At 32.8% G+C, this 15,412-nt stretch overlaps 1 protein-coding gene across 1 annotated transcript in view; it reads left to right on the forward strand.

The window, feature by feature from the left end:
* Positions 1-15,412, forward strand: part of BMP5 (bone morphogenetic protein 5) — a 122,986-nt gene that overhangs the window by 77,943 nt on the left and 29,631 nt on the right. The window contains exon 3 of the mRNA XM_001109809.4: positions 3,603-3,751. Coding sequence (XP_001109809.1) covers positions 3,603-3,751 — 149 coding nt within the window. The remainder of the gene's footprint in view (positions 1-3,602; positions 3,752-15,412) is intronic.

The raw sequence follows: 15,412 nt of genomic DNA on the forward strand, positions 1-15,412 counted from the left end.
GTAAGTGCTATGTTGTCAATACAGACAGACTGTTCACCTCCAGGAATATTTACATCCCTGCCTTAAAACCCGCTTTATTAGTGTTATGTATTAGTATTAGTGTTATGGGTTGAATTGTGCCCTCTCCCCCATATGCTGAAATCCTAGCCTCCAGTAACTCAGCATGTGACCTTATTTGGACATAGGGTCTTTGCAAAGGCAGTTGACCTAAAGTGAGGTCAGTAGAATGAATCCTAACCCAATATGACTGGTGTCCTTATGAAAAGAGGAAATTTAGACACAAAGACATGCATAGGAGGAAAGATGATGAGAAGGGATACAATCAAGGGATACAAGGGATGATGAGAAGACAACAATCTATGAGCCAAGGAGAGAGCCTGGAATAGATCTTTTCCTCCGGTTTCAGAAAGAACCGACCCTGCTGACACCTTGATTTTGGAATTCTAGCCTCCAGAAATGGGAGAAAATCAATTGCAAACTCTAGCCTGGTATTTTGTTATAACAGCCTTAGAAAACAATCACAAACACCATTCTGAAATATTTGCTTATGTACATTCATGTAAATGGGCTTTTTCTTTGCTACAATGTAGGCTTTAATTTTAAGTATTGTAACTGCACCTTATGGGCCGGGCGCGGTGGCTCAAGCCTGTAATCCCAGCACTTTGGGAGGCCGAGACGGGCGGATCACGAGGTCAGGAGATCGAGACCATCCTGGCTAACACGGTGAAACCCCGTCTCTACTAAAAAATACAAAAACTAGCCGGGCGAGGTGGCGGGCGCCTGTAGTCCCAGCTACTCGGGAGGCTGAGGCAGGAGAATGGCGGGAACCCGGGAGGCGGAGCTTGCAGTGAGCTGAGATCCGGCCACAGCACTCCAGCCTGGGCGACAGAGCGAGACTCCGCCTCAAAAAAAAAAAAAAAAAAAAAAAAAAGGATTTATGGAATTATTTTTGCTACAAATAAATATGTTTTTTCTATATACATGTATTCTGTCTATTGCACTGTTCTTAAATGCATTACTATTTAAAATGTTCTTTTATTGGATATTGTAAGAAGCTCTTTTAAAAAGTCAAGTAAAACTGGTGAGGCAGGCAACTTTAACAAGTTTATTTTATACTGTTCATGGGAAATACTTAGGATATTTTACTATTCCCGGCAGTATAAGTGCCATATTTTAGTGGAGAAATTTTATACTTCAAAAGAAATCCCCTCTAACATTTTACAGAATGGGGTTAGGGGGAACTTGTTTTCAAGAAACTGCTATGAAAGGGACTGTATGAGTAAAAATTACAGAATTATTACTGCTGTGTTTATTAGTCATAGTCTTGATTCTTGTCAAGCATATTCTGTTGTCTATAGGTAATGCAGAAGAGCTTCGTATATGTAAGGGAGAAATTAAAGAAATTGTCAGTCACAAGTAAAATAGTTTTGACCATTAATAGAAAACTGCACTTAAGAAATCAATTGAACTTTCATAACTTTTCAGAGGTGAACTAGAAATATGTGACTCTTTTTAGACCATACCACTTCATCTTGCTAGATTTACTTTCCAATTAATTTGCAATTTGCATCACTGAAATTTAGATATTTAGGACATACGTGATGCTTTTTCTAAATATATACATTAAAACTGGAACTGTTTCCTTCATAGACATGCTGGAAAGTTTTGGGATTTGAACATGGAGAGTTTGGGGAATTTTTTCTTTTCCTGAAGAGATAGCACAATTTAAAAATAATAGAAAATATCATTGAAATGACCACCAAAAGAAATTTGTTAATTTTGTTTCTGAAAATTTACCTCCTTGTTCTTTTTTGTTTTCAATGTTTTTATTAATATCATGCCAAGGGATGACATTATGAGCCTTGCAGAATTGATTAGGACATGTTTGCCATACTTCAAATGAAAGCAGACCTGAAATCAGTGTAGCACTCAAGTATTTCCCAAGGTACAGGGTGACTGCTCCTGTTTAAGAAGTGAACAGTGTAAATGAGTTAATTCCAAGATTAAGGTCTCAGAGATATTTACCAAATATCTCAAAACTTTAAGATAATTCTTATTTTCTTATCTGCTTATTTGGAGGATTTTTCAATTTAGGAGGGAGAGGAAGAATTTAACTGACATGCTATCACACTGGGACTATAAAGGGTTGTACACATTCTAGTGATAACTAAAGGAATCATTTTATTGCTTTGTACGACATGCTTGTCACATATCTGCAGTATCTAAAACTGAGTCCTATATGAAAAAAGTGTTTCAGACCTTCCTTTGGTAAACACTATGACTGTAATTGTGAAAAGATGATAAAACATTAGATTATTTAGATGATTTCATTATCATATTACATTTACTTGAATTTCTCTAGATTAATAGAAAAAAAAGTACAAATCTAGTTAGGAAACAAAGATGTAGTTTCTAAGATACTGACACTTTTTTTTAACTTCATTTTTGTTAAAACAGTTCAATTTTAATTTTAGAGTATTTTTCTTTAAAAAGTATGATTTATTAAAAATGTATTTTCACATTTTGTAAGCCACCCATAGTGACTTCTATGATATATACAGACAGAAAATGTAGTAAAATAGTATTTAACGTGGCTTATTATGACTAGCTCTGTTGTTTTCTATATAAATAATATGCTCTTAAATAGATTCAATACAATATCAAAGGTCATAAAATGCATAAGGGTGTTACTTCTACTCTACCTTGAGGGAGATACAGTGTTTTACAGTTAACCTATTTGAGCCTGAATTTTATCAATACGAAGGAGCTGTTGTAAAGATTAAATGTCACAAATAGATAATTTTAGCTCAGAGACTGCCTGTAGTAAGAGAATAATAAATTATTCATTATAATTCAACAAATGTTTATACATTTGTAAATATAGTGCTAAAATTAAGATTCAAAAATACAAGTATAAATGTTAATAACAGTAACACTGTGCAGATTATTCTAAAGTACATAAGTTCATATTCATAGCCATTACTGTCCCAAGGGGACTTAAGCTTGCGGAAGATATTAACAAAAGTTCTCATAGATTGTACCATTCAACTCATGGGATTTATCCCTTAAACCAGTGGTGCACTCTGTAATCCTATCTTGGTGTTTGGTATCCATAAAATAATTATATAATAAAAATAGAAAAACTATTAGAAAACTCTTTCTAAAACAGATGATTACATTACATCCTGCCTGTGTTCCATTCATTTGAGAATTCACATTCATACAAACTGGAACAGCTACTTTCATTTGTCTCTATTCAGTTTAATCCTTTGTTTTGAGGACTACTTACAGATGGTGGTTACCAGGAACACTGATGACCAGAGATCAAATTAAGAGCACTAAGTCAGTTTATAAAGGCCAGTGAAAAGCAGGAAAATGGAAATTACTTTCAGATAGAGATTACTAATCTGTATCAGGTTTGATTGGGAGCCTAGTAACAAAGGGTTTTGTGTCTTATTACTCATCATTTGAATCACTTGTTCTACTTGTTCTTTAACTCGTGTTATTTTACAGACTGCTTTTGTAATGTTTTCACTTAAGTCTAGGAAATAGTGATCTTCATTTAAACCTTTAACTTTTTTTGTTGTTCTTTTTCTTTTTAGGGATGCAGATCTGTTCTTGTTAGACACAAGAAAGGCCCAAGCTTTAGATGTGGGTTGGCTTGTCTTTGATATCACTGTGACCAGCAATCATTGGGTGATTAATCCACAGAACAATTTGGGCTTACAGCTCTGTGCAGAAACAGGGGATGGTAAGCACTGAATTTTATATATTTTTTGTGAAGCTTGTTTGACACATTGAGTGTTATTGTTTTTTATGTGATGTAACCAATATATGTTTTATATTTATGATGTCCAAGACAGCACATTCCATAGCGTAGTGCAAAACTATATTAGTTAGTTAATCAATTTAGGACACATTCATCCAGTACATTTATTGTCAGACTCTGGGGTGGGAGGTAAAGAAGATGTAGGTACTGCTACTGCTCTCCAGGGATTTTTAGTCTAGTGTTGAAGACCTGTATATGTAAGTTAAGTAGCACTACTCTAATACAACAATACCAAAAGAAAGATATATATAAAGTGATATCGATCTTTATCTTGATTGTAGTGGTGGTTACACAACTATGTAATTTGTAAAAATTTATAGAACTGTACATCAAATAAGAATAAATATTACTATATGCAAATTGTGTCTTAAAGCTTGACTAAAACAAGGATAAACATGTATCAAAAGAGACACTAGGGAAGTAAAGGAGCTACCAATAATACGAAGTGGGAGATGGGGATGGAATGAGTCACAAAAAACTGCAGAAAAATAATACCAAGTTAGTTCCTTACCTATTGCAATGTTTGATCAAAGACTACTGCTCCAGAATTACCTGTGGAAGGGTCTGTAGGAAATCTTCACTTTTGAGAAGGTCCAGAAGTAATTCTTATGCTCACAAGTGTTTATTGGGCACCTACTATATGCTGTGCACTTGTCGAGATTCTGGAGATATAAAAGTGAGCCAATGCAGATGGCTTTATGAGACTTGCATTTGAGTGATGTACGAGTTAGTAATAACACAGTAGTATTACTGAATGCATATCACAGCACACTGAGGAGTTCAATGAATCTGTGAACATAGGATGGTGACTAGATTTGAGCTATAATCTGAAATACAAAGATATGATTGGGGAAGAAGTTGGGGGGCAGGCAATTCAGACACATGGAACAGAATTTGCAGACTGTGGCGATGGTGACACTGGCATATTTGCTCAGAAGACTCAGAAAGCCTAGGCCAATATATTCAGAACTTTGTTGCCCTTTGATCACGCAAAGTTCAAACACTCTAAACCCAAATCTAGCCTTGCAGGTCATTTAAAATTATATTTGTCATGATAGGAGGATAATACATAATTTAATGGTGTCCTATCTTTAAATACTTAATGTTTAATTTTAAATATTTATAAAAAACATCATGGAGATCTACATTGAGCTGTTATTCTCTACCCCAAAAATGTTATCAACAGGGACAGGGAGGATAATTTTTAAAAAGATCATTAATAAGAGAACGTATCGTATTTAAAGTTCACTGCTTCTAGTTGTCACAGAATCAGGCAAGAAAAACATTAGGCCTACAGTCTGCCTCCCTCATTTTTCCTTGCTGTGTTACACAAAAGCCTTGTTTAATAAACCATGGAGGTAAGTAAAAGTTGTGCCTGTCTTGGACCTTTTTCAAGTAGATTTGTTGCTATAAATACTGAAGACTTCATTATGGCGTTGTTTTACCTGCAGCCAGTTTCACACCTATGGGTAATACCATGGCCGATGCTGTGATTGCAAAGATTATGTATATGGAATGAAGTTCATACACAAATGGAATATATTAAAGGGTTAGTCTAGTGAATGTGTTATGGGTCTCAAATCTTGACCTAGAAAAACAAAGTTCTTACTGAAAGTGTCATAGGCAAAGTTTCAGACCTTTCCTCTGCTGTCAAATACAGATTTTTCCATAGCTTTTAATTACAATGGCTGAATTTTCATAAACAATTCAAATATTCTGGATTATAGGTTAGAGTCCAATTATGGCTTTAAGATTATCATTAAAGGATCCTCAGAGTTCAAGCATTATAAATGTAGACTGAGTAAGGCATAAATTTAAATAATCTTCTAAGAATTCTTAGTGTTAAGCTACTGTACATTTTTGGTCAGAAATATGACTGGGAAATTGGCAGTGGGGAGGTAAGCCATCATTCCTTCCCTGGTATGTGGCCCTAACAAGAAAAATGAAATTAGTGATATGTGCTTCTCCCACTCTCCTCTTTGGAGATATGCTTGAAATGTCTAACTAAACAAATCAAGAAATCTATGAAATATGATCAGCCTGTTTCCTTTTAATTTCCATCTTCCCTCATGCCCCATATGGATTTTCTAAAGTTTCTCTTTTTTATTTTTTTTTGTTACCCCCACTCTTACATTGTATTGGTTCTCTCTTTTACTATTTCCATTATTTAATGTTGTTTTCAGTTTATCTTTTTCTCTTTGAGAACTAGTCTGTATTTTGACTTTCCCTTTCTCTCTGATTAATTTTCTCTTATATTGCACGGGTAATTTGACTTTAAATTACTAGTGTGTTAGTTTTTAGCCTAGAGTAAACTAATGTTTTACTCCTTTAAAAGGTTTCCAAATTCTATGTTTAAGAGTTAGGTTTGAGATATACAGCCTTTTGTTGTTGCTTTTCTTTATCTCTCTGATATTGTCTAACTTGAAGAATTTTCAGATGGTTAAACATGCTAGGCTAGCTGGCTTTTTGCTTTTAGGCAATACTTAACACAGATTTTAACCAGAAGTGGAGCAGATAGGGCCTTGGGAAAGTAACTGATTCTCCTGGCACCTTAGATTTATTAACTGCAACCTCATGGAGAATATACATGTGACATTTCTTTGTAAATATGAATAACCAGATGCTTCAGCTTATTACAGCTTCACTCATTACCATGGCTGGTGTTCTCAATGTTACGTTGCTTCAGAGCAGACAGACCATCTTTTATTTTCAATAATATATTCCGAATGTTTTCTTCTAAGCAAAAGGAGTTGAAAATCATGAAAGGATGATACTCAGGATAGTCTACTTTCAAATTCATTTGTAAACTGTTATTCATTTATCCATTTGTCCAACATACAATTATTGAGTATCTGTGCATGCAAGGCAGCAGGTTACAAATCATATCACCTAAGAGACAGATATAGGTAGCTAATTTTAGAAAGAACAAAGTGCCCTAATACTGAAAAACAGTGATACAACAAAGACACCAAGGAAAAGCAGAACATACATGGCTAAAGACACCTGGGATGGAGCCAAAGGAGCTATGGTAGAGGTGGCCTTGAAACTGGGTCAGCAGTTAGGATCCTAAGAAATACAGATGAAGAGGAAGGGAAGTCATGGAAGTATGGGAAGCGATGGTGAGGACAGGATAATTCATTCCTGGATGAAGAAACAGTAAGTAGATGCACACCATGTCAAAATGGCATGGAATATTCTGGAAAAATTTAACAGTCCAGGATTGGCTAGAACAACTTTCATGTATAAAATGTAATTGCAGATGCTATTAGGCAAGTAATCTGTAAACAAATCATGTAAGGAATATGAAATCTAAATTAAATGTAATATCCTCTTGTAGCTTGATCGTGAGCCATAAAAAAGAACTAAACTTATTACTTTAATCAATCACAGTAACACCACCGTGATTACAGGTTTGAATGAATGTCAGTTTCATGAGGTCATGGGACATGTATCACTCATTCGCACTTGTACTCTCAGTGCGTGGCACAAGAGTGGCAGGTCGTATGTATTCAAGATGTCTTGAATAGTAATTGTGTGAGTTCGTAATTAAAAGGCTCTTGTAGTTCATTTGCCACTGAATATGTTCCTTTTAAGAAAACATTCCAAACTGAGTTTTGGATTATTAGTAACTAAACTAGTTTAATGCAACATAGGAGCAGAATTTTGTAGAGCAAACCACAGTACAGAAGTTAAATAGTTTAAATCATAAGGAAAGGAAAGTCAGTGATGTGTATTATTAAATTTTGTTTAGCCTGCCCCTGTGAAAAAAAATACCAAAAAGGTCTAAATATATTTTGGGAATCAAAAGGCTGCTGAAACCAAAAGTAGCATTTTGATTCCTCAGAGAGCCTGTGGAAATTATGTCAGTTTATGAAATACTCTTTTTAGAAATCTGACAAATGAACTGCAATGGATTTGGCAAGAGCGTTCAAGTATATTTTATTATTTTTTCATGCTGATAATTATCAGAGCTCCATATGTTTGTTTCAGCAAAATAATACAAACATACGAGTAAGCAAATGAAAAAAATATATTGCTGCTTCTTAATGGCAAAATTTAGAGATTCCAGACAAGATGTTATATCCGGTTTTACAAAATTGGTTTTAAAGTTCTCAAGCACTTTCTCATGGTGGTTAATAAACCTCTATGATAAAATAAATTCTATTTTTGTTTTTAATAGCAAATGAATAGACTTAAATCTGTCCTAAATTATTGTAAGATTTCCAGTTCTCTACATTATAATGATACATTAATTAACTGACATACTAGGTCTTTATTGACATTGCTAATAAATCTACAGTAATGATTTTTCCTACACACATATGCACATAGTTTATTACACAGATAGCAATTTAGTCTAACTTTAAAGACTCGAGTTTTCCCCCCAAACACTATAATTTTCCATTGTTTGATGCTTTATATAGTTTAAGCCTTCCAAGTAGATTAATTCTTTTTTTCAAACTTGGGTTTATAGAATAATTTAGAGATGGAAAAACAAAGATAGTATTTTTGGGTTCATTAGAATGTCTTTTAAAAAGCCCTATGTTTTCAGACATTTTCAGTTTGGCAATACTCGGAATGAATTTTGCCAGTGACTTTTTTTCTTTCTGTTCAAACTTGCTTATATATCAAGAAAAATTCAATCCATATGTTTCTGATTCATTTGTATTCAAGTCATCAAAATGTTGTTTTGTCAGAGAGTTGTTTAATGTCCAAGAAACATTATAAGGTTATTTTTTAGAAGTAGGACTCTAAAAGCCATTTTGAAAACAAAGTCATAGCGTAATTTTCAACCACATCAAGGTAAAACTTTAGGTTTAAAGTCAGAAAGTTTAAAGTTTCACTAAATTCTGTACCCAAATCAAGAAAAAAAGATTTCAGAGATATTAAACTGTCAAATTATATTATAACTGATACTTAAATGTAAAATAAAGAAACTTACTGCTTACAGTAACTTAGAATTTAAAGTTTTGATATTTAATTTAAATGAGGATAAATGAACAGATAGCTACATTCTGGAAATAAACATTTTAAAAAGAAATCATTAGGAAAACTAGATTAAAATCTGGGCTCTGACAAAATATTTACCATTTTAGCTATTGCATCAATAAAATGAGTGTGATAGTAATTACCTTACAAGGAATGTGAAGTTGTATTAGATGATAGTAGCTGGCACGTGATAGGGCACAAATAAAGGTCTGTATGATAAATTGGACTAGAGATTGTACAGACTTTTCACTTACATTAGCTCTGGTTATCACTCCTTTAACTTGGGACTAGTTCTTTTATTGCGGAGGTTTTACAGATGATTTAAATAAATTTTAGATAAATTCACAAGTGATAGTCCACAGGAAAAAGGTCAGATTGATATATATTCTGAAACTTTGAGTTGACAGCAGAGTATATAGGCAGTAATGTTATTAAGCTCATGTTTAATAATATTGGTTGATAAAATAATTACTGGTAAGAAACTTTTAACCTGTTTCAATCTAGGGTATGAAGTCAATAGAAATGAACACTCAGACATATGTATCATGATCAATTGATGCTTATATTAGTTGGCATCAACCAATGATTGATGCTTATATTCATAGACATCACAGAATATTAAATTATTAGTACTTAATATGGCAGTTTTTGGAGACCCATTTTGTTCTTAGAAAAATAACATATTTTTGGAGATTACTAATTTCATCATTGTAAATAAGGGAAACAAGCTTTTTGTAACCTAATAGGATTATATATGGGGCTAATTTATTAAAGGCTAGCCAACATTAGCATAAAAAACTCCTGTTTAAAAATGCCTCAGGACAAATTACTAGTATTTGAGTTAGTAAACCTATTAGTAAGCATTAAACACTAGAATGGATTCTAACAAAGATAATTGAATTTATAAGCAGGATTTTAATGTTCGTAGAACACAAGATCAAATAAATATCAGTAGTCTTTGATAAAGAGTAGAGTCCAATTGTCCCTAATACCTGTTGTGCTGATGTTTATAGCAAACCACATAAACTCTCCACCATATAAATGGTATTTCCCAGAAAATGATCGGAAAGCTGAGATTTGAGATTTTGAGATTTAGACTTTAGAAAATCAGAGATTTTCTAAAAGTACCAACAGTTTAATCCTCTTTCATTTTCGCCAATATTATTCTGCAAACTTCAAATGAAGTATTTTGTTATCAGGACAATTAACTTGAAAGTGGGTAATTTTACATTTCATTATGCAGGATGTTGCTGTGTTCTCTCCTTTTCAACCTGTGATAATTTTGGTTGTAGTTGTTCATTCCCAGTAATTGACAACTGTTAGAGCTATGTTAACAAAGAACAGGATTCATCTTTTTCTACAACCTTGGGTTGTTTTTCATTCCTACCTGCATAGTAATTTAACATACTGATAACATTTCTTTTCCAAGTTAAAATATCCAGTAATATCTCCTAAATGTATTCTGTTAAAATAAGTTTTTCCAAAATTGCCACGTCTTTTGAATTGCAGTATATTCCTAATTAGAAACATATATTCCAGTATCTAAAGTCCACATGTGATTATATATTAAACAAAGGTATAATTTGCAACTGAATATTCTTTTATGTTTATAAAATTTAAGTGTATTTGTGTGAGAAATGCAGAGTTCTTAATATAATATCTACTTAAATTTAATAAGTCCTAGAATCTGCTATTTTTAAGTGGAAGTATCTGGCTAAGTTTGTTGTGTTATTCTTCGTATCCCTAAGAGAGTTGTTTTTACCTCAGGGAAAGAACTCAAAATTAAGCCTCTGTGTTGTCAGAGGTTTAATTTATCTGTGTCAAAGGTTAGATGATCTATATGGCTGGGTAATCTGAATATCAGCTGACAGTGCTAATAAGTAGCAGAAGAAATTCCGAGATCAAGGGTGATATTTTTCTTTTTCTCCTGCTGTTTTGACTACAGTTTCTCATTATTATTTATCTAAGTTCAAAAAGTTGAATTATGTCCACTTATCTGAGGATCTTTTAAACATTCTAAGATTTGATAATATTTCCTTCTCTTATCTGAATCTTATCTTTTGAAGTAATTAAGTCATTTTTGTTCATAAAACCATATGGCTCCCCTTTTGCTGAATTTATGGTGATGACAATTGATTTTAAATAAATAAATGAGAGTATCTATATCCAAGAAACTGAAAGAATCACATATCTTGCTAGAGGTTCTGAAAGGAAAAAAGAACATATACACTTATGATTTGCTCTAGATAAATATTGTTATAAATAAGTAGTTCTTTGTGTATTGTCTAATGTTTAAGGATAATTAGATATTGACTTCTGGATTAATATTTTAGAATAAATTAGGAGGACAGCAGAAGAATAGTTATTTTCCAGTACCTGAAGAAATAAAATTAATAAATAAAATTTAACTTTTACTCTACAGTCCACAAGTTAAATCAATGTGCATAAAAGGCAAACTGAGGGCTCTTTACAAAAGACAAAAAACCCTGAATAATGGAAGCCAATGGCCATAGAATTGTTCGTTCCGTGAGGAATAAGCTCTATGTGACTTGAAGAATTCACTATTTAGTTGACTTCTTGTCTAGGAATTATACTGCATAATATACATTTTTAGGTAATTTCTACAGTCACTTACAACCTTGCTGCATCATATAATGGCAAACCAATTGTAATCTTTAAGCATATATTTATACTTTAAGCATTATATTCATGTATATACAAATACTATATGTAGAGAGGGTACAGTGAATGGAAATGCATTGTCTTAGAGGAGGCTGGTATTAAATAATTATATTCAAACCCCAACTTAAGATATTGTATAAAACCAGTGATGGAGAAACTGGTAAAGAGAAGCGAGAAAGCTAGGCGTGTTTTTCTGTGCGCATGCGTGTGTGTGTAGACATGGAATACCCAGGCATATACACAATCTCAAGTAATTGTGTTAGGGATCAAATATAAATTCATAGTTGAAAATCCATAATTATTAAAATTTCTAGATAGTTCTTCTTACAGCATTTAGCAGGATTGTATTTTCTTTTTAAGTGCCATACTAAATGTTTTAGTATCATAGCAAAACATAGAACTCAATCTAAAGTTTTCCATAACATTTTAGAGTGGCTTCTACTTCTATCAGATTTTTTCGTGAAATTTCGAAAACATCAAAACATAAATTATCTATGGCCATGTGTTACTTTCTGAAAATCTTTTTTTTTTATATAAGAAATCAAGCCTTGGAGAAATATTTAAAAGATGTGGCTAAGAGAAACAACTATGTTGATCATTTTAATCTGAATGTTTAGCAAAAGTGTCCATTGAGAATTCCTGTACATTTATGGTAAAAATGACTAGATTTCTACTGAAAATAAATATGACATAGATATCCCTTGGGGTTTGAAATCAGTATTTGTTAATTTTCCAAACCCATGTAAGCTGTGACCCATGGGTTTTCTAACTCGCGTAATGTCTTAAAGCACATTGGAGAACATAAATCTTCCCTGTATGCTTTAGTTTTTTGTCATTTGCCCACTGCATACAAATGAGCAAAATCTTTACTGTGTCTTTCATGGCAGGAGAAACTGAACGTAAATAATGGATCACTGTTAAATTTCTACTTGGTTCAACCAAATATGTCGTTAGAATCTCTTATTAGCCGTATAGCATTTTCACAAAATATACTCCATGTATTTCAAACTCATTTTTCTTATCAGCTTATTTTCTGTCTACACAGATATCCTCTTTTTTATACGCTGATTTCAGCAATACCTTTTGCCAATATCAATTTGTTCTTTTATGCTAATATTTAGTATTTTTGAATTCTACATGGTTAATCCAGGTTTAACTGGCTAGGTATATCTGTAATTCATTTTCAGTAAGAATTTAAACCATGCATTTCCTGTGATGGACAACTGAAATCAAATAAATAACATTAGTGGAAACTAACATTGCTGAGAGCTTACTCAGTGTTAAGCATTTTGCTAAGCTCTTTAAGTGAAATATCTACTTCTTCTTAACCCATTTTGTACATGAGTAAATGTAGCTTAAGAATAAATCTAAACATGATTTGATTTCAGGGCCAGCCTCTTACAAGTTATGTTATTCTTTTATAAATTCTGAACTGAAAAATAATTGTATTGCTATAATTTGCAAATAAAACAATGTCATTAAAATGATTATTATGGGACAGAATTGAATTTTATGCTGTATCTGTTGGGAATTATTTTTGATTTTTTATATTTTCTCTCTGGAGTTTAACTGTGATGTGGCCGACAATATGTAACAGTAATTCTGTCATATTTTTTATTTTCTAAATCAATCTCTTCAATTTTTTTGTCTCTTTATGTAATTATAGTTAATTTGATAAATTAATAAATCGGAAAGGAGAAAAAGAAACTTTTCTTCTGCCGATGATTCACTTCAACATGTAATTTAGTCAAATTTAATCCCTTTATTTAGAACTTGATAATGAACCCTCTGTTCTTAGTCTTGTATGATGATTCATAGGCAGAAAATAATTTTTCTTTTTAAATAGATACTGATTATAGAATATATTTAATAATAAATTGAAAGACTAAATTTTGCTGTTTAATCACGTCCATTATATAAACAATATTTTAAAACTAGTCTTTTTTTCTCTTGAAGACTTGCATCTCTTTATTATGTCCTCTTAGGATAACATAGTAGTAAACATTTTAAAAAGAATAATATGTGAAACATTTGGCATAGTCTAGTTAGTTCTCTTCTTCAAGTCCCAAAGAAGGTAACATTTGTAAATTGAGACTTGCAGGTTTGATCATACTTAAGAATATCTTAACATAATTGGCAGATCACAATAACTTAATTCAGAAGTGTTAGCTTTTAGTTTAGTTTATATATATTTGAATGAGAGCCACATGGTTAACATAGTTTGCTTATCCAAAGTTTAGCATCACAACTAAAAAACATATATGAAACAAGGTTTTAAAATTATTGACTTAAAGTAAGTAGTGACAAACAGGGAGTTAGTTGTGGTTCATTATCTGGCAAAATATGTATTTTACTAATTTTTAAGATGTATTTTAATGAAAAGGGGTTCAGAAGTGCTTGGCTATGTCTGTATTTCTGTTTTTGATTTTTCCCTAATTCAGAACAGTAACTATGGAGTACCAGTCTTACCAAACAAATGCCAAAGTCAGAAACATGTTTCAGTTTTTGTTGTTTGTTACATTTTCTCTTCTAGACTCTGTAGCTAAACTAATCATCTGTGGGGTATGTTCATGTTAATATCAATTTAGGGTCCTGAAAAATATAAAATAGTACTTATTGTCATCATACACTGGAGCTGACCCTTTCTCTTCTTTTCTTTCTACTTAAGTTTTACTTATTGTTGACACATCTCTCTCAAAGATATATTGCAAAACTAACAGTAGTGCTGGTATTTGTATCCTGAGCAGAGAGCACAAGTGGGAAGACGAGAGAATCTTTAATCATTATAAGGCATGAGCAACCACTGTGGCTCTATGCTGCTGAGAGTTAAAGATTGGCATGCCGGTAATAAGATTATAAGAGAGAGAGGAAAACCAAAAAACAAAAAACAAAGGCATCTAACCATCAAATCCAGTAGCATATGTTGGAAGTGGCAATCAAAATTTGGATTAGACTAAGAATACTTTGATAATTAAATTATATATCGCCACTCCTTGAAAATGTATGCTAATGTCTCTTTTTGGGGCATGTAATTGAATCTAATCTTTTTGTGACAGTAATTGAATCTAAGTTTCAGTTAGAGTAGAATAGCAACTGGGGAAGCCACCTGCCTTCTTATGGCTGGTAAGAAGTACCAAGTCTTCATCTTCCTACTTACTTACTAACGAAAGTCTGATCCTGAACTTAACAAAAGCAGCAGCTATAACATTGTTCTGGAAAACTATGATATGTATGCCACTGACAGGCTGTTTTTCCTCCATTCTTCTCAAGGTGAAAATACACAGAAACCCAAGATGAAAGTATCCACCAGTCTCTAAAAAGTGGACTACCATGTACTTAAAGGGAAAAGCACACTACTTTAGTAGTGTGACAAGGCCGAGTTAAAAATCTAACTCTTTTTTGAGTCTTATTTTAAGAGTATAACAGTTGCTTTGCTGTGAGGAGTAAATAAGATGTATACAGATCAACTGGTAAAATACTTGTCTTCAATAGATGGCAGCTGTTGCTTCTCTCTTAATTTCAGAAATGTTGAATTGGCTTTTTCAATTCCCAATGTCCCTGATTCTTTGAGACATGCTTCTTATTACTCTCAGGTACCAGTTATGTTTATATGCAGAAGTGTTCTTCACATTATTTTTCTCTGAAGTAACACAACTGATAGAAATATGAAAGTTCTACTTATGCTATGAGGTCAGGTGACACTGCTGACCTAGATTGAGCACAAGGAAAACACTCTTGGAAACCAGCTATTATTTTGCATGCAAATGGTTCAGTATGCTTTTGCTGTGGGGGCCAGCAAGGAATCACGGTGGTGTGAGATTTCACCTTGTAACTGGTCCCTTATGTGGGGCAGGCTAGATGGCATTCTGGCCGTAGCCAGATACATGAAAAAATAGTGAAGAAAAATTCTGC

This window comes from Macaca mulatta, chromosome 4, assembly GCF_049350105.2.
Source record: "Macaca mulatta isolate MMU2019108-1 chromosome 4, T2T-MMU8v2.0, whole genome shotgun sequence".
NCBI lineage: Eukaryota > Metazoa > Chordata > Mammalia > Primates > Cercopithecidae > Macaca > Macaca mulatta.